General features: G+C 43.6%; 1 protein-coding gene across 1 annotated transcript in view; it reads left to right on the plus strand.

The window, feature by feature from the left end:
• Positions 1-25,022, plus strand: part of STARD6 (StAR related lipid transfer domain containing 6) — a 99,281-nt gene that overhangs the window by 69,039 nt on the left and 5,220 nt on the right. The window contains exons 8-12 of the mRNA XM_073629710.1: positions 14,397-14,494; positions 14,578-14,627; positions 18,810-18,936; positions 22,659-22,776; positions 24,561-24,654. Of these exons, the coding sequence (XP_073485811.1) occupies positions 14,397-14,494; positions 14,578-14,627; positions 18,810-18,936; positions 22,659-22,776; positions 24,561-24,654 (487 nt within the window). The remainder of the gene's footprint in view (positions 1-14,396; positions 14,495-14,577; positions 14,628-18,809; positions 18,937-22,658; positions 22,777-24,560; positions 24,655-25,022) is intronic.

A 25,022-nucleotide genomic window follows, 5' to 3' on the forward strand; every position in this document is an offset into this window, starting at 1 on the left:
AAAACTTCATGACAGGCAAACTTTTTGTTAGGCTCGGTTCACACTAGGGCAGCACGACTTGCAGGTCGCCTCACCGAGGCGACCTGCACACGACAGGGGCGGCGACTTGCAAAACGACTTCTATATAGAAGTCTATGCAAGTCGCCTCAAGTCGCCCCCAAAGTAGTACAGGAACCTTTTTCTATGTCGGAGCGACTTGCGTCGCTCCGACTAGACTAGAACGGTTCCATTGTACAGAACAGGACGTTACTTGTCAGGCGACTAGGTCGCCTGACAAGTCGTCCTAGTGTGAACCGGCACTTAGGGTCTGGCATGAAATGAAAAACATCACTAACATTACGGGTTATACCTCCTATACCCCAATCTGGAATCATGCAAATTGCGAGGAATTGCAGAAGTTAGAAGGATTTGAGTTTTGGCAAACCCAACGGCTGAGATATGTGGAGCAACTGTTCTGGAATGATTGTCTAAAATCCTTCGCTCAAATATCTGATGAATTTGGGATTCCAAGACAAAGGTTTTTTCAGTATTTGCAGCTCAGACATGCCTTACAGGCTCAGGCACGCACTTTTGAATTTAAACTTAATAATTCTAAAAGAATATCATTGTTGAAAGATAGAGGTCAAAAGCAGGGTCTTATTTCAAAACTTTATGAGATACTGGGGGTTATTTACGAAAGGCAAATCCACTTTGCACTACAAGGGCAAACTACAAGTGCAGTCGCTGTAAATCTTTCGTAAATAACCCCCACTGCGTTGTAAGTTTAAAGAATCTGTATATGTTCCCTCTAGGGCACAATGGGACCGTTGTCGGATGATCAGTGGTTGATGGCCCTGCCCGCGGTGCCAAAGGCCTCGTTGTCCAGTTCCCAAAAGTTAACGCAATTGTTTATCCTACATAGATCGTATTATACACCGGAGAACTTGTTTAAGTGGAAACGCAGAGAATCCCCCTATTCCCTCGTTGTAGAGGTACCCCGGCAAATTTGATACACATGCTATGTTGATGTCCAAAACTCCATCTATACTGGCAGAACATAACTGAGACTATTAATAATGTGCTCCGAATTAAACTATCGCTGGATCCTGGAATGTGTCTGTTAAATATAATGGAGGAATGTAATATATCGGAAAATGCGTATATATCACAATAGTGAGAAGTTTGTTCCAGGCACAGAAACTAATAGCGCAGAAATGGATCTCCATATATACACCTACAGTGGGAGAATGGAGAACGCTAATAAAAGAGGCAGTATTTTGTTTTCCTACAAAATACTGCCTCTTTTATTAGCGTTCTCCAATGCCTAGGGAAATTTGAGGCTATTTGGAAAGGCTGGTTAGAGACTGTGGGCCCTGAACTGTGGGAAACTTTAAAGTGGAGTTCCACCCAAAAATGGAACTTCCACTTTTTAGATTCTTCCCCTTCTCCGGTGTCACATTTGGCACCTTTCAGGGGGGAGGAGGGAGCAGATACCTGTCTAATACAGGTACTTGCTCCCACTTCCTGGCATAGATCACCACGGAGCTTGCCGTGACCTATGCCACTTCCGGCGCCTACCCCGTCCTCCCCCGCTGTATTCTGTGAGACCCAGAACACAGCAGGGACCAGAAAGGACACGCAGCGCGACTCGCGCATGCGCAGTAGGGAACCAGAAAGTGAAGCCGCACTGCTTCACTTCCCTACTCCCTTACCGAGGGTGGCGGCGGCAGCAGCCGAGAGCCGAAGGACGGATCGGCTGAGGTGCCGACATCGCGGGCTCCCTGGACAGGTAAGTGTCCATATATTAAAAGTCAGCAGCTGCAGTATTTGTAGCTGCTGGCTTTTAATATTTTTTTTTCAGCGAACCTCCTCTTTAAGGTATGGGAGGGAGACTACCTGGGGGGACTGGGGTCGGGAGTGGGGAGAGGGGAATCTTTTTTGGAGAGAGGGTGGGGTTTTTCTTTTTCTTTTTTTTTGTTGTTGTTGTTTTGTTTTTAGTGTATATGGGTTGTTGAATGTAATGTGATTGCTAGTCGCAGTTGGGCAATGTGAATGTGTTAGGTGTAAGTTGTAATGCCGTAAGAAAAAATACTTTAATAAAGATTACTGAATTTAAAAAAAAGGCAGAGGGTGTTGGAAGAACAACAACATGTAATGTAAAGTTGTTAATAAACTGACAATACTGTATGCATTATACCTTTCTATCCAGCAGGTGGCACTGCAGTATGATAGTGTGTATTCTATGGTACAAAGTAATAACAGGATATACCATCTGTATCTAAATATGTACTTGTATGCTCCTAAAGGCAACTAGACTGTGCTTTTTGCAAAGTGCAGTTGCTCCAGAGCTTAGTAAATGAGGGGGGGCTCTGCTGACTTCCATCATCCAATCTCGTGCAAACAAAAATGCTGTTTTTTAATTTTCCTTGCACATGATTGGTTATTCCTTGCAAAGTGAGTCTTTGCCTCATTTACTAAGTTCTGGAGCAACTGCCCTTGGAGAGTGCAACTGCACTTTAAAAAGTGCACAGTCTATTTGCCCTAAAGCGGACCTTCAGTCTTTTTTTCAACTTTCCATCTATTAAATCTTCTGCTTTTGTTGTTTTAATTTTGGATAGTAATTTATTTTTCTGCCAGTAAATACCTTATACAGCCCACTTCCTGTTTCTTATCTGGTAAAAAAAACAAGGCTTATGACATCATGCACAGCTCTCTCTCTCACTCTCGTGAGAGTTTGCCAGGAAGGGAGGGGGGATGAGTCATAAGAGGGCCAATGAAAGCTGCAGGGCTGCAGAGCTGGAGGTGTGCCTCTGTGTGTCTGCGTAAATCCAGGAAGTGAACAGGCAGCAGTTTCAGCTGCCCACAGTTAAAATGGCTGCAGCCAGACTCCGTGGAAGGAGATTTCTACAGCATATTTGGCAAGTACAGAATCACAGTATATATAAAATAATATGAAAACTGGTTGGAGGGAAGCTTCAGAATGGCAAATATGTTTTTTATTACAAATTATCTTAGCAGACCTCACTGTCTCACCCTGCTCTGCACAGTATTCTCGGCGCTGTGCCTAAAATCAGAGCCACTAGAGGCCGATCAACTGACAGCTTTAAGATTTGCCGCTGCTGAAGGGGGAAGAAAGCAACAGGGATGATGCAGGCTGTGCAGAGGGAAGACAGATTAGGGAGGAAGAAAAGTAAAGCAAGAGAGGTGATATGACAAACTCTGCTGCCAGGCAGACACAAGACTTACAAGTATATTGTCTTATCTTATCTCCCTGACGTTCTCTCCTTTCTCCCACATTGTCAGCCTGTGAACTTCAGCACTGTAAAGTGTGTCAGCCTTCCTCCCTAAAGCCGGGTACACGCCACTAGTTTTGTTTTTCTTCAACCCACAGGCATATATGTGAACAACCTTCATTGGCAATAATGCTTTTTCACATGAAATGCAAATCTATTCTTTTTAGATTGCATCTGATCCGCATAGAATTCGCATACCCTTTTCCCCCGAAAATAAGACCTAGCGTGATTGTCGGTGATGGCTGCAATATAAGCCCTACCCCCCAAATAAGCCCTAGTTAAAGTCCTTGTAGGTCTTATTTTCAGGGTAGGGCTTATTTTCAGGGAAACAGGGTAGGGCTTATTTGGGGGGTAGGGCTTATATTGCAGCCATCACCGAAAATCAGGCTAGGTCTTATTTTCGGCGAAACAGGGTAGGTCCCGGGTCACACTGGTGCGATGCAGGAAACCCTGCGATTCAGTGCCGGTTCCCACATCGCACCGGAATCACACACTGGATCACAGAGATCTGCGAACCACTGGGGGTGTCCATGTAAAGTTAGCGACACCCCCAGATCAGTTTGCAGATCGCAGTGCGAACTGTCAAATGGTGCAGGAATCGGATCGCACGGCTGTGAACACCCATGCAACCCGATCCAGCGATGTGCACAAGAGCGGCAGCTGTCGCCGCTGTCTCCCTCCTCATTGGGCAGATTGATAGCAGCGGGAGGCATTGTCAATCAAATGCTGTGCCGAGCGAGCAAGGGGGCGGGGCTGGGTTGCCCAGTCTATGTCAATAGATGCAGACAGGGCGGCTCGGGAGCGAGCATGCATGGGTGCCCCCATGGAAAGCTGAAGGGGAGGGGCCTGGAGCTCAGACTTGGGACCCCAGAAAAAGAGGATCAGGGCTGCTCTGTGCAAAAACCACTGCACAGGGCAGGTAAGTATAACATGTTTGTTATTTTAATTTTTAAAAAAAAGGAAGGTTTAATGCTACTTTAAGTTTATCGAGTCATTGTGCAAAGGCTTAGCAGAAATGATTAAATAATATAAAATGAAATTGATAAAAGTAGTGGGAGAGCTGCTTGTTCTTGATTTAGACATACTTCATGTAAGGCTCAATTACACTGGTGAAACATTCTTGTAGTTTGCCCTCAGAAGTATTTACCATAAAATACTCTTATCAGTCAGTACAACTTGACTTTGAACCTGTAGAGTCCATAGATAGACATCAGACACACAATACTGTGCTACTGTACATATCAGGCAGTGACGCTTGTTGAAGCCTTAAAGTATTACTAGACCCAGGACCCCGCATTCATTATATCTGATCTCCCACAGTACACAGAACATGGAAATACAATAGTTTTAGTAGATCTAAACGGCTAAATACCTTTTCTTATAGTAGGCATGTGCAATTCGTTTCGTTCCAAATTAGTTTTTTCGACAAATTCGTTAATTCGGAAATATCTGAATTAACGAAAGCCCGTTTAACAATTTTTTCCAAATATTCGTAAATTTGAAAAATTTGTAAATTCGTAAATTCATACATTCATACATTAGTAAATGAGTGAATTCGTAAATTTGTAAATTCGGAAATCTGAAATAATAATTAACTAGTAATAACTTAACTACTATTACTAGTAACTATTAAATTTTAGGTATTGTAATTTTTCTTTCAAATTTGGCTGTTAGTGAACGTAACAAATACAAATTTATCCAAAGGTTACAAATGATCCGAAATAACGAATGCCGTATCCAAATGAATGGAACGTAATGAATTAATAATAATAAATAACAATAATAATAATAAAAACTTTTTATTATTATTATTTATTATTAATTTGTTCCGTTCCGTTTGTTTAGATGCAGCATTCGTTATTTCGGATAATGCGTAACTTTGGATAAATTCGTATTTGTTACGTTCAGTGACAGCCAAATTTGAAAGGAAATTACAATACCTAAAATGTAATGGTTACTATTTCAAATTTTCAAAATTTCCGGGTTTTTGGATTTTCACATTTCGAATTTACAAATGTACGAATTCACGAATGTATGAATGAGCGAATGTACGAATGAGCGAATGTACGAATTTATGAATGTACAAATAAACGAATGTACGAATGTACGAATTCATGAACGTGTGAATGTACGTATTTATGAATGTACGAATGAATGAATGTACGAATTTATGAATGTAAGAATGAGCGAATGTACGAATTTACGAATGAACGAATTTACGAATGAACGAATTTACGAGTGTACGAATTTACGAATGTACGAATGAGCGAATGTATGAATTTACAAATGTATTCACGAATGTACGAATGAGCGAATGTACGAATTTACGAATGTACGAATGTACGAATTGCGATCATAACGAATGACCTGAAAAACAAAAAAAAAAAATAAACTAATGAAACAAAAATGAAAATTAACGAATTTTTTGGCTGTGCAGCAGTATATAGCAATATTGTGACTTCTATCAGTGTCTGGTTCAAGCTTGTGGGAGGAGTTTTCCTTCTACTTTGACTGTCCTATGAGGCTGCAAGACCCCTGACCCTCTGTCTGGACAGTGCTGATTGGCCCTGTGCTGATCACATGCACCCTCCCAAGAAAAAGAAAACTCTCTAGCGATACACACCAAACTGAGCATGTGCAGAGTCCCTCCAAGGCTCTGTACAATAAGGAGATGGTTTGGGGACAGTGGAAGAAGGTGAGGATCAGAGAAAAACGGATCAAACTGCCTTTTTTACATAATGCAGAGGATTAACCCCTTAGGTTCCACAGTGAATATAACAAGCATGCTTTACTGCATATACAGGCTGATTTAACTGTTGTGGGTTTAGTAACACTTTAAGCAGGCCACAGATGGATTGAAATTTGGACAGTTCAGCAGGGACTGGTAACATTCTGATCCATGCATGGGCTAGCTGGCTGCATACAAGTTGATCTATACAGAGGCACAGGCGCGTTGCTAGGTCTACAAAAGATCTGGGGCTAGAGCCCATAGCAGCGTAGTAAAGAAAGTCATACTCTTGGGCGGGTGTACACATGTATATACAGTAATATACGTGTGTTTGTGTGTATATATATATCCCCAGAGAGCCCCCCACTTACATCAGGGTCCCCAGAGAGCCCCCCCTTACATAAGGGTCCCCAGGGACCCCTGCAGAGGCTCGGGGCTATGGGCCCCAGATTCAGGGCTATAGCCCCAAAAGCCACCTCCTAGCGACGCCACTGCAGAGGCATATCTTGAAGCTTGTGTGCTCCAATGCAAAGGTTGACCTGCCCCCCACCAAGTTGACCTGGGGACCCCCCACCAACCCGGGCCCCACCTGGTGTGGGCGGTCCCGGGCCCTCTGACTTCTAGATTCACATGCAAGCCCACCGCAGCCCAGAGTGCAGCCTGCCTGTCCCCACATTGTGTGCAACGGTTGAGCAATGTGGTAGGTGGTCAACAGTATCGAAGGCCACAGAGAGGTCAAGTACTGTAGTAGGAGTATGCAGTAGTGGCCATTGGTAGAGCAGTTAGTAAATCGTTAGTGAGTATTAGTAGTTTTAGTTTAGTAGTGAGATAGTAGAAGTTTTATTTGCTCCTTTGATGAAGGAAACCAGTAAGTCACGACACTAATGCCGCGTACACACAGTCGGAATTTCCGACAACAAATTTCCGATGTGAGCTTGTTGTCGGAAATTCCGTCCGTGTGTAGGCTCCATCGGAATTTCCGACAACAAAAATTCGAGAGCTGGATCTCAAATTTTCCGATAAGAAAATCCGTTGTCGTAAATTCCGAGCGTGTGTAGACAATTCCGACGCACAAAAGTCCACGCATGCTCAGAATCAAGCAGAAGAGCCGCACTGGCTATTGAACTTAATTTTTTCTCGGCTCGTCGCACGTGTTGTACGTCACCGCGTTCTTGACGTTCGGAATTTCCGACAACATTTGTGTGACCGTGTGTATGCAAGACAAGTTTGAGCCAACATCCGTTGGAAATAAATCCACGGTTTGGTTGTTGGAAATTCCGATCGTGTGTATGCAGCATTACTCATCCCAGTGATTTATTGCTTATTGGACGGCTCAGTCTGAAGTTTTCATTTTAATATATTCTTTATTTAGAAATAAGGTGTGTACAGTACATACCATGCAATCACCAGTTGTCAGATGTACAAACATTGTGATACGTGGAACATTCGTTGAAACATACATAGCACGGTTCAAGTATGTCACTGTAAAATTCCACATATACAGTAGATAGAGATCCACAGGTGTCATAGGAGATTCAGAGAAAAGTCTCGCAATTAATGGGCTATAACTCCCCTCACTCAACCTTTTACCTAACCACATACCAACCGCATAACATAGTTTAGCGACAGGAGAGTGGCTCCTGGTGGCTCTTCCGCCACCCGCTGATCGGCGAGGAGGAAGACAGGACAGGGCTCTGTCCACAGTGCCTTGAAAAAGTATTCATACCCCTTGCAATTTTCCACATTTTGTCATGTTACAACCAAAAACGTAAATGTATTTTATTGGGATTTTATGCGATAGACCAACAATTGTGAAGTGGAAGGAAAATGGTAAATGGTTTTCACAATTGTTTACAAATAAATATGTGAAAAGTGTGGGGTACATTTGTATTCAGCCCCCTTTACTCTGATACCCCTAACTAAAGTCTAGTGGAACCAATTGCCTTCAGAAGTCACCAAATTAGTAAATAGAGTCCACTTGTGTGTAATTTAATCTCAGTCTACATACAACTGTTCATTGAAGCCCTCAGAGGTTTGTTAGAGAACTTTAGTGAACAAGCAGCATCATGAAGGGCAAGGAATGCACCAGACAGGTCAGGGATAAAGTTGTGGAGAAGTTAAAAGCAGGTTATAAAAAACATCCAAAGCTTTGAACATCTCACGGAGCACTGTTCAATCCATCATCCGAAAATGGAAAGAGTATGGCACAACTGCAAACCTACCAAGACATGGCCGTCCACCTAAACTGACAGGCCGGGCAAGGAGAGCATTCATTAGAGGAGCAGACAAGATGCCCATGGTAACTCTGGAGGAGCTGCAGAGATCCACAGCTCAGGTGGGAGAATCTGTCCACAGGACAACTATTAGTTGTGCACTCCACAAATCTGGTCTTTATGGAAGAGTGGCAAGAAGAGTGGCAAGGAGAAAGACATTGTTGAAAGGAAGCCATAAAGAGTACCATTTGCAGTTTGTGAGAAGCCATGTGGGGGACACAGCAAACATGTGGAAGAAGGTGCTCTGGTCAGATGTGACCAAAATTGAACTTTATGGAGTAAAAGCAAAACGCTATGTGTGGCAGAAAACTAACACTGCACATCACCCTGAACACACCATCCCCACCGTGAAACATGGTGGTGTTGTGGAGATGCTTTTCTTCAGCAGGGACAGGGAAGCTGGTCAGAGTTAATGGGAAGATGGATGTAGCTAAATTACAGTGCAATCTTAAGTGGCGTACACACGGTTGGACTTTCCAACGGACTTTCAACAGACCTTTGACAGACTTCCAACTGACTTTTTAACGAACGGACTTGCCTACATACGATCACACCAAAGTCCGACGGATTCGTACGTGATGATGTACACCGGACTAAAATAAGGAAGTTGATAGCCAGTAGCCAATAGCTGCCCTAGCGTCGGATTTTTGTCCAACGGACTAGCATACAGACAAGCGGATTTCTGGGTCCGGTGGAGTTACGACGTAAAGATTTGAAGCATGTTCCAAATCTATAGTCTGTCAGATTTTCGACTAGAAAAGTCAGCTGAAAGTCCGATGAAGCCCACACATGATCAGATTGTCCGCCGGACTCGGTCCGTCGGACCAGTCCGGTCGAAAAGTCCAACTGTGTGTATGCGGCATTAGAAGAAAACCTGTCTGCAAAAGACTTGAGATTGGGGTGAAGGTTCCTTCCAGTAGGACAATGACCCCAAACATACAGCCAGAGCTACAATGGAATGGTTTAGATCAAAGTATATTCATGTGTTAGAATGGCCCAGTCAAAGTCCAGACCTAAATCCAACTGAGAATCTGTGGCAAGACTTGAAAATTGCTGTTCACAGACACTCTCCATCCAATCTGACAGAGCTTGAGATATTTTGCAAAGAAGAATGGGCCAAAATCTCACTCTCTAGATGTGCAAAGCTGGTAGAGACATCCTCAAAAAGACTTGCAGCTGTAATTGCAGTGAAAGGAGGTTCTACAAAGTATTGACTCAGGGGGGCTGAATACAAATGTACACCACACTTTTCACATATTTATTTGTAAACAATTGTAAAACCATTTATCATTTTCCTTCAACTTCACAATTATGTGCCACTTTGTGTTGGTCTATCACATAGAATCCCAATAAAATACATTTACATTTGGTTGTAACATGACAAAATGTGGAAAATTTCAAGGGGTGTGAATACTTTTTCAAGGCACTGTATGTAAACGATACAGAGCGCTGTCCCAGCAGTGGGGATGTGCTGGATTTTGTTTCCCTGCAAAGCACATAAACACTGGCTAGGCACACATTTAACCCTTTGATCACCCTAGATGTTTAACCCCTTCCCAGCCAGTGTCAAAGTAGCATCTGATCTGACATGACAGCGGATTTCTCCTAATGTGCCCCTTATAACATCCACAGTGTCTGACAGTCATTCAATCTGGCTGCATTGCTATCCACTATTAGGTCAGTTTTCAAGTGTATGTAAAGACAGAACTTTTTCTTTTTTTTTGAGTCAGGGAGTGGGTAATGTTAGATGCACTAGCAGATTTAGATACGCTAAAATATCAAAGCCAAACCCCAGCTCACACTTTCTAAGTAGTTACAGCAACCTTTTTTTTTCTAAAAGCTGATCATTGTAAATTTATAACCCCCCCCCCCCCTCCCCGTCAGTGGTAAAAAAAAGTTTGTGTCATCCCTCTAACTGCTACACCTGCAGACAGTTTGTTCTGTTGAAAAACAACAGACTTCCTGGCATGATCGCCAGGTGAAAATAAAGGAAAGAAAGCCTGAAAAAGGAAAACGAATGCAGCCATTGCATCCAAGAATTGGTAGGCTGCAATATAATATATGCTTGCTTTTGGGTTTAAGACCGCTTTAAGGGTAGCGTATCTAATGGCTGGATGACTATATGTAGTCTGTTTATATGTACAGTGGGTATAGAAAAGAATCACCCCCCCCCCCTTTAAAATAATCAAATTTTGTTGCTTTGCAGCCTGAAATGAAGACAGACACATTTTGTTTTATCCAGCTGTATTTACTCAATACAACTTATAACATCCAAATGAAAGATATAACACCAACATGTCAGAAAAAAGCCCGCCCTTTTTTGAAGCCAATTAGAGCCTCAGGCTCTAATCATGTGCTTCTAAAAAAAAATACCTCTTTGGAATCCATGCATCTGGTGTTCCGCATGTAGATTAGGGGCCAGACGCATTGATGGGGGGGGCAGCGCCCGTGCGCCCCCTATGGACAGGCTGCCGCTGTTTGAAATTAAACCAGGGGCGTAACTACCACCATAGCGACCCATGCGGGCGCTATGGGGCCCGCAGCCGAGTGGGGCCCAGTGAGGATGAGAGCACCGCCGACACAGTCTCCCTGCCAGGGGAAGAGAGAGGAAAGGAAGAGGCAAGCTGTCCGTATCAGCAGAGAGCTGAATTGCCCGATGTAAGAGCTTTCATTAGAACTTCCAGTGTTCCCGGGGCTCACGTCACATAGCTCCACCTCTTGGCCCGGCGCCTTTGATAGACAGAATGCCGATCCAATGCGGGACATGTGACGTCATCAAAGACGTCGGGCCAAGAGGTGGGGCTATATGACGATGAGCCCCGGAAAGACGGGAAATTCAAATGAAAGCTATTACAGCGGGCAATCCCGCTCTCTGCTGATCCAAGCGGCTTGCCTCTTCCTCTGCATAGGCGAGGCTGTATGGGGCACAGGCAGACCAGGCTGTATGGGGCACAGGTCACGCTGTATGGGGCACAGGTCACGCTGTATGGGGCACAGGCAGACCAGGCTGTATGGGGGCACAGGTCACGCTGTATGGGGCACAGGTCACGCTGTATGGGGCACAGGTCACGCTGTATGGGGCACAGGTCACGCTGTATGGGGCACAGGTCACGCTGTATTGGACACAGGTACCGCTGTATGGGGCACAGGTCACGCTGCATGGGGCACAGGTCATGCTGCATGGGGCACAGGTCACGCTGTATGGGGCACAGGTCACGCTGCATGGGGCACAGGTCATGTTGTATGGGGCACAGGTCACGCTGTATTGGGCACAGGTACCGCTGTATGGGGCACAGGTCACGCTGCATGGGGCACAGGTCATGCTGCATGGGGCACAGGTCACGTTGTATGGGGCACAGGTCACGCTGTATTGGGCACAGGTACCGCTGTATGGGGCACAGGTCACGCTGCATGGGGCACAGGTCATGCTGCATGGGGCACAGGTCACGCTGTATGGGGCACAGGTCACGCTGTATGGGGCACAGGTCACGCTGCATGGGGCACAGGTCACGCTGTATGGGGCACAGGTCACGCTGCATGGGGCACAGGTCACGCTGTATGGGGCACAGGTCACGCTGTATGGGGCACAGGTCACGCTGCATGGGGCACAGGTCACGCTGCATGGGGCACAGGTCACGCTGTATGGGGCACAGGTCACGCTGTATGGGGCACAGGTCATGCTGTATGGGGCACAGGTCACGCTGTATTGGGCACAGGTCACGCTGTATGGGGCACAGGTCACGCTGTATGGGGCACAGGTCACGCTGCATGGGGCACAGGTCACGCTGCATGGGGCACAGGTCACGCTGTATGGGGCACAGGTCATGCTGTATGGGGCACAGGTCACGCTGTATTGGGCACAGGTCACGCTGTATGTGGCACAGCTCACGCTGCATTGACACTAGGGCAGCTGTGGGGGGGGGGGGGGGCTGTTTGCAGAGGGGCCCCATACAACATTTTGCTATAGGGCCCTGCTATTTCTAGTTATGCCCCTGAAGTAAACCTTCTTGCCATTGACAACTTTCTGGTGGAGGGCAGCAGATTTTCCTCAAGAAGTAGACGGTATTTTGCCCTATCCATTTTTCCTTCTATCCTGACAAGTGCCCCACTCCCTGCTGCAGAGAAACACCCCCATAACAGGATATTACCACCTCCATGCTTTATTGTAGGAATGGTGTTATTTGGATGTTGAGCTGTATTGGATTTCTGCCAGACATATTGTTTGGTGTTGAGGCCAAATAATTAAATTTTAGTATCATGAGATCACCTTAAACGCACTTTGAAGATTCTGAGGCCACATAGAAAAAGTTGCTATGGTCAGATGAGACTAAAGCCTCGTATACACAATCGGATTTTCCACAGACAAAACCTCTGAATTTTGTTTGATTGCATGTGCCTGAATTTTGTTTGGCATACAAACGGTACACAATTGTCGGCCAACAAACACGAACGTAGTGACGTACTACAACCTGAAAAAGAGGAAGTTAAATTGTCAGGCACAACCCTTTGTGCTCCTTCTGCTAATTTTCGTGTTAGTAGAAGTTTGTGAGTGTTGATTCGCACTTTTCATTTCGCATTTTTCATTTCGCACTTTTCAGTTCGCAACTTTCAGTTCGTTTCTGAACGGCCTTTCATCAACCAGACATGTTGCGGAATTGGAGGAGAAAATGTGTTATTTATTATTGGCCTTGGAGTTATTGCTTTGACCCAAGTCCAGTCCAGGAACAGGAGGAGGAGGATTTCTTGGACCAAAAATTGGTTGCTTTATTATTCGTGACCAATTATGCCTTTGCTGCGGGAGCTCCAGGAGAATAATCCGGATGATATCTCCGGATGACGGACCCCTGCTTTCACCAACTCTTGGCATTGTCGACCCCATATATTAAAAAGCAGGACACATGTATGAGGCTTTTATTTATTTTTTTTTTGGTTGAATAATAATGATTTAATTTGGTATATTTTCTATATTGTTGGATGCATAGAATGCACTTTTTGGTTAAGTTCTATTGGCAGATAACTTGTCTAATTTTATTTGTTTTCTTTTTTAATGAATAATACTTGGCTACGTGTTTTACTTCAAATTACAGTTTGGGAGTAGGCAGTTACATTTTAAACAATACAATGTAAAATTAACAAGGGACACCAACATAGTTGTATCTTTGATATTAAAAACTACAGGATAATGGTGTTGTGGTAACTTCCCCAAAATAAAAACAACGAGCATAATAATATTATTCTTAATATCACTAGAAAAAAAAATCCTTTGAAAATTTGTTTGCAATAACTCCATCAGTATCACCAGCAAAGCAGCTTCATTATTATCCCATTAAAGAAGAAGAGAATTGTGCTCTGCATTTCGACATTTCATAATTTGCCGCGTCATGAATGTTAATTCTCCATTACAAACGCTAGTTTACAAGACCGACTGCTTCTGGCTCGTCCTTGCTTCCGAGCATGTGTGTTTGTACTTTAGACTTTTGTCCGACGGACTTGTGTACACACGTAGAGGATATGCCGCTCACTAAGCCTCAGAACCAGATCTGAGTGCCTCCACTCTCTGTAATTGATGTCAGGTGCAGGCTGTGCACAAGTCTATAGAAACAAGAAAATCCTGGACTGCCGCACTCCGAAGACAGACATCTTTATTGTATGATCAATTAAAATTCAACGATAGCCATTTCTTAGGAACAGAGCATAGCAAAAGCTAACGCGTTTCACATCTAGAGATGCTTACTCTATAGACTTGTGTACACATGCTCGGAAAATCCGGACAACAGACATTTGTCCATGGAAAATTTAAAAACCTGCCATCCAACATTTGTCCGCTGAAAATCCAACAACAATTGTCCGATGGAGCGTACAAACGGTCGGATTTTCCGCCAACAGCCTGTCATCACACAATTCCCGTCGGAAAATCTGATCGTGTGTACGCAGCTTACAATTGAATTATTTGGCCTCAACACCAAATGATATGTCTGGCGGAAATCCAATACAGCTCACCATCCAAATAACACAACAAAATGTGATTATTTTAAAAGGGGGGGGGGGTGATTATTTTCTATGGCCACTGTATATACTGTAGTGCTTAGTGTTCTGCTATTACATGTTCCCTACATTTTTAAGATTCCAGGATGGATTATAAGAAGATCTCGGATGAGATCTCCCAGAAGATTTTATCCTATCATGAGGATACCTCGGGCTGGAAGCTGGCCAAATCCCCCGTGAGTACAGATCATCCTGATGAGTAAAAACAAAAATTTCACCTGGAAAATAATGTCTAATGCAGAATGTGTGTTCCTTCTAGAAAGACATCATTGTTTCATGGAAACCGTCCAAAGAATACTCAGGAAATATGTAAGTAATGACAACCGGAGGCATTGTCAGAGTGGAGGAGGTCCTAGGAGTGGAATTCTGTACTGCAAATCATTACATTGGATAGGAATTCCCTATTATTAACAAATAGCGTACTTCCTTTATAGCTGAAGTTCCTTCCGCTTAGATTTCGCCTTTCTTGGTTCCTCCTCTCTGATCTCATCCACATGCCAATGACATTTCTACACCAAAGCTTTTCATTCTCTTTATATACTTTATTTTAGCCCCTGTAAATGCCATCACTGGGTCTCTGTGCTTCTCGATGCAATGCCGGCAGATCATGGCTGGTGGGAGGGGCTGTACAGACAGTAGCTTCCTAATTTAATCACAGTACCCTGCCTCTCAAGAGTCTTTAACCAGTTAAGTACCGAGTACTTGTTGTTTACAAGTTAAAATCTTTTTTTTTTTTGCTGGAAAATTATTTAGAACCTACAAACATTATATATATTTTTTCAGACACCCTAGAGAATAAAATGGCGGTCATTGCAATACTTTATGTCACACCGTATTTGTGCAGCGGTCTTACAAGCAAATTTTTTTTTTTCGGAAAAAATACACTATTTTGAATTAAAAAATAAGACAACAGTAAAGTTAGACCAATTTTTTTCTATATTGTGAAAGATGATATTACGCCGAGTAAATTGATACCCAACATGTTACGCTTCAAAATTGCGCCCGCTCATGGAATGGCGACAAACTTTGGCACTTAAAAATCTCCATTGGCGACGTTTAAAAATTTCTATATGTTACCAGTTTTGAGTTTCAGAGAAGGTCTAGTGCTAGAATTATTGCTCTCGCTCTAACGATCGCGGTGATACCTCACATGTGTGGTTTGAACACCGATTTCATATGAGGGCGCGACTTACATATGCGTTCGCTTCTGCGCATGAGCTCAGCGGGACGGGGCGCTTTAAATTTGTTTTTTTCCTTATTTATTTTACCTTTTTTTTACACTGTCCTTCTAAAAAAAATGTATTATTATTATATTATTATTATTATTATTATATTTTTTTCCTATTACAAGGAATGTAAACATCCCTTGTAATAGAAAAAAATCATGACAGGACCTCTTAAATATGAGATCAAAAAGACCTCAGATCTCACATTTACACTTGAATGCAATAAAAAAAAAAAAAAAAAGTTAAATGTCATTTTTTTTTTTTGCAAAAATATTTTTTTTCCCACTTTAAGACCATTGGGCAGAAGTGATGTTTGACATCGCTTCCACCATCTAATGTTATGGAGCCGAGTGGGGGCCATCTTTCCCTCACTCGCCATTCAGACTCAGAGGGGGGCTCTCCCGCCCCCAATAAAAGTGATCTTGCGGCGAACCCGCCGCAGAGACCACTTTTATCTCAAAGAGAACAGCACGCCCTTGCTGAAAATACCGGGGTTGTGGCAGCTAGCTACTGCCATAATTACGGTATTTAGCGTCAAAGTACGGATGTACAGTTACGGTGATTTGCGTGAAGTGGTTAACCATGTTGTAAACAGTGGTTTGGCCCACGGGCCACGCCCCAGCAGGGTCTGTCACCCGTTGTGTCCATCGGGCACAGCCGATGACAGATCACTGTACCGGTCCGCTGCCAGTACCATGTGATCGCTGTGGCCAATCACAGCAGATTACATCACAACTGTTTCCAACGAAAGGCTTTGATTCATGCAATTCATTGGGGTTGATTTACCAAAAGCAAATAGACTGTGCACTTTGCAAAGTCCAGTTGCTCCAGAGCTTCGTAAATGAGGGAGAGCTCTGCTGACTACCTTCATCCAATCATGTGCAAGCAAAAATGCTGTTTTGAAATTTTCCTTGCATGTGATTGGGTATTCTTTGCAAAGTGAAGCTTTACCTCATTTAATAAGTTCTGGAGCAACTGCACTTGCAGAGTGTAACTGCACTTTGCAAAGTGCACAGTCTATTTGCCTTTAGTAAATCAACCCCATTGTGTACTATTGTGAAAAGCTATGTGATTGGTCACAGTGATCACATGGTATAGACAGAGCCAATCGCAGCTAATCACAATAATAAACTCTGAATAAATATTTTTAATTCAGAATAAAATAGTTGCTTATAACTGTAAAATTCACAGTAAAAAAAATAAAAATCCTGATCACCTCCCCAGAGTATTACAGTGTTACTATGGTAGCATTGTATTGCTCTGGTCACTGTATGTAAAAAAAAAAAAATTGAAAAAAAAGTAATAAAAATATTTTTTTTTAAATTGGACAAAAAAATTATTAGTTTTCTTTAACATTACTGTCACCGGTCAGTGTTCCTGATCACCGCCAGACCAGTGTTATTGTGAATTTAAATTTAATTTCTTCATTTAACAAAAAATTGTGACAAAAAATTACAACTTCAAATAACTTGCCATGCCTCTTACTAAATACGTTGGACTCTCTACTTTCCAAAAAGGGGTCATTTTAAACCAGGCCGAGACAGAAGTACAGTTAAATCACACTTGTTTAATAATAAAAGTAAAAAGAACAAACGTAGTCAAAACATAGCCAAAGTTCAGTAACTGGAACAGATAGTCAGACAAGCCAAACGTCAGGGATCAATGTAGTGGAACAGCAAGCAGGACCTGGAGCCAGAAGGGATGTCAGCAAAGCAAGTCTTGAACAGGATCGCAGGAGAAAGTTTCTGTGATGTTGACCAAGGCGAAGGCAGAGCTCCTCTGGACTGGACGGCTTAAGTAGGCAGGACTGGCGAGCAGGATGTCATCAACAGGTGAGTAACTGTAGAGAGATGGGAGCTGGACATGTGCACACTGAAATATTTTGTTTCGGAATTTCGTTTTCATCTGAAAAATACATTTATTTAGTTACTCCCGAAATTCGTTTTTATTTATTTCGTTTTTCGTTAAAAATTGCATTCGTACGAAAATTCAAATTAAGGTCGAATCTGTCATTGAAGGCTTATGGTGTCTGTCGAATGTTCAAAGAAGATTCGACGGAGCAGCGAAACTGTACAATGCCGTATAGTTTAGCTGCTCCATCGAATCTTCTTAGAACTTTCAACAGACACCATAAGCCAAAGTACGTGTGTACTTAGTTCTAGTTATTTTACTGCTCCTCCTCTTTGGTTACAATCAGCCAATAACATTCATCATCATCATTATTTTTATTTTACTTTTCTCCCCTACGTCGAATCTTTTCTCTCTATGTAGAATAATCTTGGACTAATAGAGTTAAGGTTAGGCACATTCGACCACAGGTTTGATGGACAAAGATTGTTATTGTAATCATCATGTCGAATCTCCTATCTATATCGAACTGTTGTAGCAACGAAAACGAAAACAAAGCATTTGTTTATGTCGGATCTTTCGTTTTTCAGTCTCTGCACTTTCGTTATCGTTTGTTAAAACGTTAACGAAAATACCTGAAGTTCGGACGAAAATGCATTCGGACAAAAACGAATGCACATGTCTAATGGGAGCTGACAATTAGCCAACAGCTGAGCGGCCAGCTCAGAGACGGAAGGGCTGAGCCCACCCCTGACACACATCCAAGATAATGGGGAACAAAACTCCCCTTTGGAGACATGCATGCCCTCTCGTGTTTTTAGTAGATCAATGGTATCTTTGACATAGGACATTAAGGGTCGGCGAGAGGCGGCGGCGTGCATCCATCCCAAGTGCTATGATTGTCAAATTTAGCATGCTTGGAGATATGTCCGTGTGCTCAATCTAAATACTTTCTTGGTCTCCTTGGGAGAGTTGATGGCTGCCTAAGGTGACCATGGAAGAACTATGTGGGTTGAGTAGGGCCGGGACAAGGGTATGGACAGAAGGGATGGCTGCTCTGGGCGCAGCGTGTATTGTAGGGATGTGGGCAACGCAAGTTTCTTCTACTATGAGGCTGAAAGGAGTAATGACTGCAGTATCACTACTTCTGTCAGCCCAGCACTGGAAGTTGCAAGGAGAGGAGGAGAGCGCTGGGAGGAGGTGCGGGCTGTGCTCTCTCTCTCATAATAATAATCTCTCCTCATAATCTCACACATAATGAAGGGGGGAGGGGGCAATTTAGCATCTTTGCCTGGGCACTGGATGATCTTGTCCCGTCACTGGGGTCTAACACTAAGTCAGTGTAACCAATAGGTTGTTGAATGTTGGTTACAGGTCCATTTTAATTCATACATATTTTTTTTCCCCGAAAATCCAGATACCGCGGAGAAGGGATAATCGAAGAGGTGCCAGAGAAAGTCATTCCATTTATGTACATTGATGAACACAGGAGAAAGTGGGACAAAGCCTTAAAACATTACTCCATCATAGATCGCATTGACCAGGTCCATCACCTTCTCATAAGCTTGTTATAGATTTGGTTATAGAAAAAAAAAACCTGGCAAATTCATGAACTTAATTTATCAATTAGAGTAACAAACTTTTTACAGGTCAATGAATGTCACAAATGTGTATCAAATAACATTACCGTGTTCATAGTTTTAGGGTTGTTTTAGGTTTGTTTGTAGTTTTGGTGAATCTAAAGCAGGGTTTCTCAACCAGGGTTGCATGGGACCCCGGCGTTCCTCCAGAGGTTGTTAGGGGTTCCTTGAGCAATGAGCAATTTCTGCCTCTCAGATAAATTCCCACTGACACCATTGGGAAGTATCTAGCTTGTGTTGGAGACCAAGCTGGACTGACTGGATTGGTCTCTGGTCCTGGGTGGGTATTCATGTGGGCAAAAAGGAAGGGATCCCTTCTGGTGGATAGTGCCAAGTTTTGGATGGTGGCGATGGCCCTCTTGGGGATTCGGCTTCTGCCTTTTCTGTGTGACTTTAAAGTCCTTTGAGCATGTAGACTTGTATAAAAAGAAGGGAGCACCCAGTGTCCAGAGAAATGCGGCTCCTAAAGTATGACTTGTAAACGTTTATTAAAAAGTGGTAACAAAAAAAAAAAAAGTGGTAACATGTACATCAAGCAAACATGTTTTGGGGAAATAGACCCCCTCTTCTTTAGGGCTGTTGCTGCTTACTATTTGATGGGAACAATTCCCACGAATGTTTATGTTGGATCAAGATTTCATAAACCAGAACCAGAAAAAAAAAAAAAAGAATGGCTGGATGGCGGCTCTAGTTGTATAGGCAGCCTATAGTTGGTAGTTGCTGCCTATACAACTAAAGCCGGCATCCTGCCATCTTGGTTTCTGAAACCTTGATCCAACATAACCATTCATGGAAATAGTTCCCATCGAATGGTACTGTCACGCACCAGACGGGTGTGCCTGACGTGTAGCAGGAAGGCCTCACGTACAACCCCCGGCTCAAGGACCACCAATGTGATGAACAATGGCCACAAGAGCCGAGTGGTGTAAGAGTGCCTGGATCGTCTCTTGTACAGCTGAAGAATTCCCAGTGTAGATCAGCAGGTAACAGCAGGTGTAGTCAGTTTAGCAGACAAGAAGTAGGAAACAGGAAGCTCGATGATGCAGACACTGGGTGCGTGGTCAGACAAGCCAGGTTCGGTAACAGAAGATCAATCAGACACAAGTGGCAGGCAGAGAATGGTCAGTATATAGGCAAAGATTCTGCAACAGGATATCAGTCAATGTAGAGATAAGCGTAGTCACAAGGCAAGCCGGGGTCAGGATAACAGAAGTCAATTGTACAGAACAACTAGGAGAAAGAGATTCCCCCAAAGAAGGCAATTACCCAAACACCATCTGCAAAAAACAATAAGTTTATTAAACTACAAAACACCATATATTTTATACAAAAGACGGGCAGATTAGGGAATACACCATAGACCAAATTAAAACAGATAACGTTATCGTTAAAAACAACGGAGCCGCGGCCAAATCTGACCGGGAACCAACAGCTGACGGCCGGCTTGCACTACCTCTATTGATGGCGCTGACATAGTGGGACATTTCCAATTGACGGCTGATGCCGTTCGGACTGACATCTGCAGCTATTCTTTGTGGGTAGAGCTTTCGATCTCAAGAGCTACTGAACCATCAACCTGGTGAGAGAAGTATTACTCCAGTTTATACTTACAATATAGCCTGAGCTGCTCCCCCTGTTGTTTTCTATGAACTTAGCTGCTTCGTTTGTATGTCCTGGATCTAATGCCTTTTCAAGCAATACTGCCGGTCATTGCTGCTGCCATACACATGATATGGGTCGCGCTCCCGGACTGCCTTTAATTTCATTGATGTGCTGATTAGCTCGCAAGCTATATTCATTTATTCATTCACCTTGCCCTCATACCACCCTATCTATACCTGGATTGATTCAGGATACAGTCTACACGATAATACCCAATTTAGTAGGAATCTGCTGGGGTGATTGGTGTGTGTATGGGGTATGTTTGGCCGCGGCTCCGTTGTTTTTAACGATAACGTTATCTGTTTTAATTTGGTCTATGGTGTATTCCCTAATCTGCCCGTCTTTTGTATAAAATATATGGTGTTTTGTAGTTTAATAAACTTATTGTTTTTTGCAGATGGTGTTTGGGTAATTGCCTTCTTTGGGGGAATCTCTTTCTCCTAGTTGTTCTGTATGGTTTATATGGCAACCCAAACTGCATCCAATTGTGGATGAATATCTGATCTCATTATCTACAATCTATTCATTGGTGGTTGATCCAGGCAAAAACCTTTTCTATTTTAGAAGTCAATTGTAGTCAAACAAGCTGTGTCAAAACAGGAAACAGATCGGATCTCGGGAACAGGTATGAGCTGCAGATCAGACAGCAAAGTCTCTTTGCAGCTGAGGTGTTTAAATAAGGCAGCTTGGTGCCAATCACTGCAATTACTCTGTACCATTGTTAACCCTTAGGTGACCCCTGCTCTGGGTGGCAGATCCATGATAGGTACGCAGCAACAGCCCTGAAGAAGGGGGAGTCTATTTCCCCAAAACATGTTGGGTGTGATGTAGTTGTTGCTATTCTTTAATAAACATTTACGAACCATACTTTAAAAGTCGCATTTCTCTGGACACCGGGCGCACCTTGCTTTTTAGCTACAGTCTACACACTGACACTATTGATCTTTTTAGCTATCTATAAGGGGGTTATTCTTCCCAATGACCACACATGTAAGGGGCATTCTTCCCACTGACCATCACACTAATATATCATGAAATGTAGATATAGTTATTATTAGCATGGGTTCCCTGAGACCAGAACGTTATTTTAGGTGTGTCTTTGTGTTGAAAGGCTGGACTAAAGGGTATGGCCATCTTTAGGCTTAGTTCACACTGGCAGCAGAAGGGTAGCAAATAAGAGGTGACTGCTCTGTGTTTTTATTACGTTCCTCTTCCCAACTGCCCGCCTTCAAATATATATGGCGGGTTGAATTCATATTGGTGTGGCCGCGACGCTTTGCGGTCCAGCAATTTTAACTTTGTTTCTTAAGAAGTCATACTGATACCTTGTAGGACGGGTGATGATGATGATCTGGAGAGTGCAAAGAAGGGGATGGTATGAAGATCAGATAGTGGCTCAACCACTTGCCGCCCGCCGTATAGCAAAATGACGGCAGCAAAGTGGTTTAGTTATCCTGATTGGACATCATATGACGTGATCAGGATTACAGAACCGGCGCACAACTCTGATCGTGTTATGAAGTTTCTGACAGAGGCTTCATACCACGTGATCAGCTGTGACCAATCACAGCTGATTATCGCATGAACCAGGAAGTGCCGGTAGGGTCAGCCAGGTTTTTTAGGTGTTACAGGGGGCAAATGACACAGGACAAGCTCCATTTTTTTTTGGTTAACAAACGCTTTAACCAATCTTCAAGCGTAAAAAAAAATTTTTTTTTAAATCGTGTACTGTATGAAAAAAAAAAGGAAAAGAAAAAACGGCTTTGGCAGTGAAAGGGATAAAAGATGTGGTCAGGTTAAGAAGCTCTGTCCTGGCCTATGGCTTATCTGTAGAACGTTCACCCCTTCCCCTGTGTTTGAATCGGAGCTTCCCTTGTTAGGCTAGTAATAGTCAAATTGGTTTGATCTTCACTGTGAATGGCGTTTTTCTGTATTGATGTGCTAATAAAGTTTTCTTATTTTAGGACACTGTGATCTCTCGCTCCATCACACACACTTATGGGATGGGGCTTATTTCATCCAGAGAGTTTGTGGATCTAATACACATTAGAAGGTATGACGGAGGAGTTGTCACTACTAACAGTGAGTGCATTTTTGTTATTTTTTATTTTTCATGTTGTGCTCCAGGACTGATCCTGCATTCACACTTAGGCTACTTTCACAATGGGGCGGGGGTGCAGTAGTAGTTTCAGCGGCGCTTTACCGTCATTTTAGCTGCACTTTTCGGCTGCTAGCAGGTGCTTTTAACCCCCGCTAGCGGCTGAAGAAAGGGTTTAAAGGGCCCGTGTTGCACCCGTGCAGCACTGCCCATTCATTTCAATGGGCAGGGCGTTTTGGGAGTGGTTAGTTTCTGTTATAAAATTTTGTAAATAAGTAATTTTCCTTCTTCACTGATGTGCATTGATGAGGCGTCACCAATGGGCATTGATGAAGCTGCACTGATAGGTGGCACTGATGGGCACTGATGAGGCTGCACTGAAAGGTGGCACAGATAGGCAGCGCTGAGAGGTTGTGGTAATGGGCACTGACAGGCATCACTGATGGGCACTGATAGGCTGCACTCATAGGTGGCACAGATAGGTGGCACTGATAGGCGACAGTGATGGGCACTGATGATGAGGCACTGATGAGGCTGCACTGATATGCGGCACTGATAGGCTACACTGATAGGCGGCACTGATAGGTGGCACAGATAAGTGGTGCTGATAGGCGGTAGTGATGGGAATTAACAGGCATCACTAATGGGCACTGATAGGCTGCACTGTTAGGTGGCACCAATAGGCGGAAGTGATGGGCACTGACAGGCATCACTGATGGGCACTGATAGGCGGCACTGATGGGCACTGACAGGCATCACTGATGAGCACTGATAGGCTGCACTGTTAGGTGGCACCAATAGGCGGAAGTGATGGGCATTGACAGGCATCACTGATAGGCACTGAAAGGCGGTACTGATGATCAGTGCCCTGATTATCAGTGTAGATGTCCCCTGTGTGGTTAGCCATTTACCGAATCTCCTCTACTCATGCATCAGAGTGATGAGAGGACTGCCAATAGCCGGCAAATCCTGTTGACACTGTTATCAGCTGTGATTGGACATGGTAAAGGGCTGCTGTGATTGGCCCTTTTCCCCCCGATTTGTGATAAGCTGTGTCTGAAGGACACAGTAATCACAGAGCGCTCCTGATGTGCACCCCGGGGAGCATGAGGAAACAAGGTTCTGGGAGGATGTCGATAGATGCCCCTCCGGAAATTTGCGACCATGCTGTAGCCGTCATTCGCCTATAGCACGGTCGGAAAAAACAATCAATCTTAGATGAACAATACTGAACTAGGAAGGTCCGTACATACGTAAACATATAGAAAACAAACACTGGCACTAGGAATATTAGGTAGTCATAGTGTGCACACTCCCTATTATTAGAAGCAGTAGTGAAGAAATGTCCTGAGCTGATCTGCTGTTCGCAATGTTGGTGTAGGGCAGGCTGGTAAAAGCAGTGAGGAGTCTGACAGGCTCAGAGAGAAACAGTGGAGGCAACTCGAACCAGACAGGGGCAGTCAAAGGGCTGCATTTGGCTCTGGGGCTGCAACTTGTCCAGGTTTGGGCTAGATGATGCTGGATGTCCAGTCAGGATATTGGGTGGGCTTTATCTGACTTGCTGCAGCTTCTAATGGACATTGTGAGAAGCTCACAGTATGCAGCGAAATCCGAATAAGCAATTTCATCATTGTGCTGGACTGGCTGATACTGACAATAGTGGAGCATGCTGGTGCAATGTGTGTTGGCATAGCTGCTTGTAGCCTTAAACAGAGGAAAGTTAAAATGTTCAATGTTTTTAATAAACTCTTATTTATATTCCGTTCAGCTATAAGTATTGATTATGAAAAATGCCCAGTGAATTCCTCAAACGTTCGAGGCTTCAATAACCCATGTGGATATATATGTTCACCGCTGCCTGAGTAAGTACACCACAAAAATGTTTTATAATGTGTCTTTACAGTAGATGCAAGGTTTTTTTTAGTGGGAACGTGGCAGTACGCTGTATGTACTGGCAAGGGGTGCTTGGACATGCTGGTAAGCACCCCAAAATATCTGCTTGCACCCCCAAACAGCAGCTGCCAAAGAGACTCCTATATCCTATTCGTATGATTAATTATATCCTTAGCTGGCAGTAGGTTGTCATGAGCATTAACTGATACCAGGCCGTGGGACTACTTAGGTGCAGTCAAGCCACAGGTTTATCCTGGCTGCATTTGCCAACACTTATTTTTAGTTGTGGACCAGCTCAGCTAGTCCCCAGCAGGGGTACCTATGCTCTCACAAAAAA

This window comes from Aquarana catesbeiana, linkage group LG01 (assembly GCF_042186555.1).
Source record: "Aquarana catesbeiana isolate 2022-GZ linkage group LG01, ASM4218655v1, whole genome shotgun sequence".
NCBI classification, from domain to species: domain Eukaryota; kingdom Metazoa; phylum Chordata; class Amphibia; order Anura; family Ranidae; genus Aquarana; species Aquarana catesbeiana.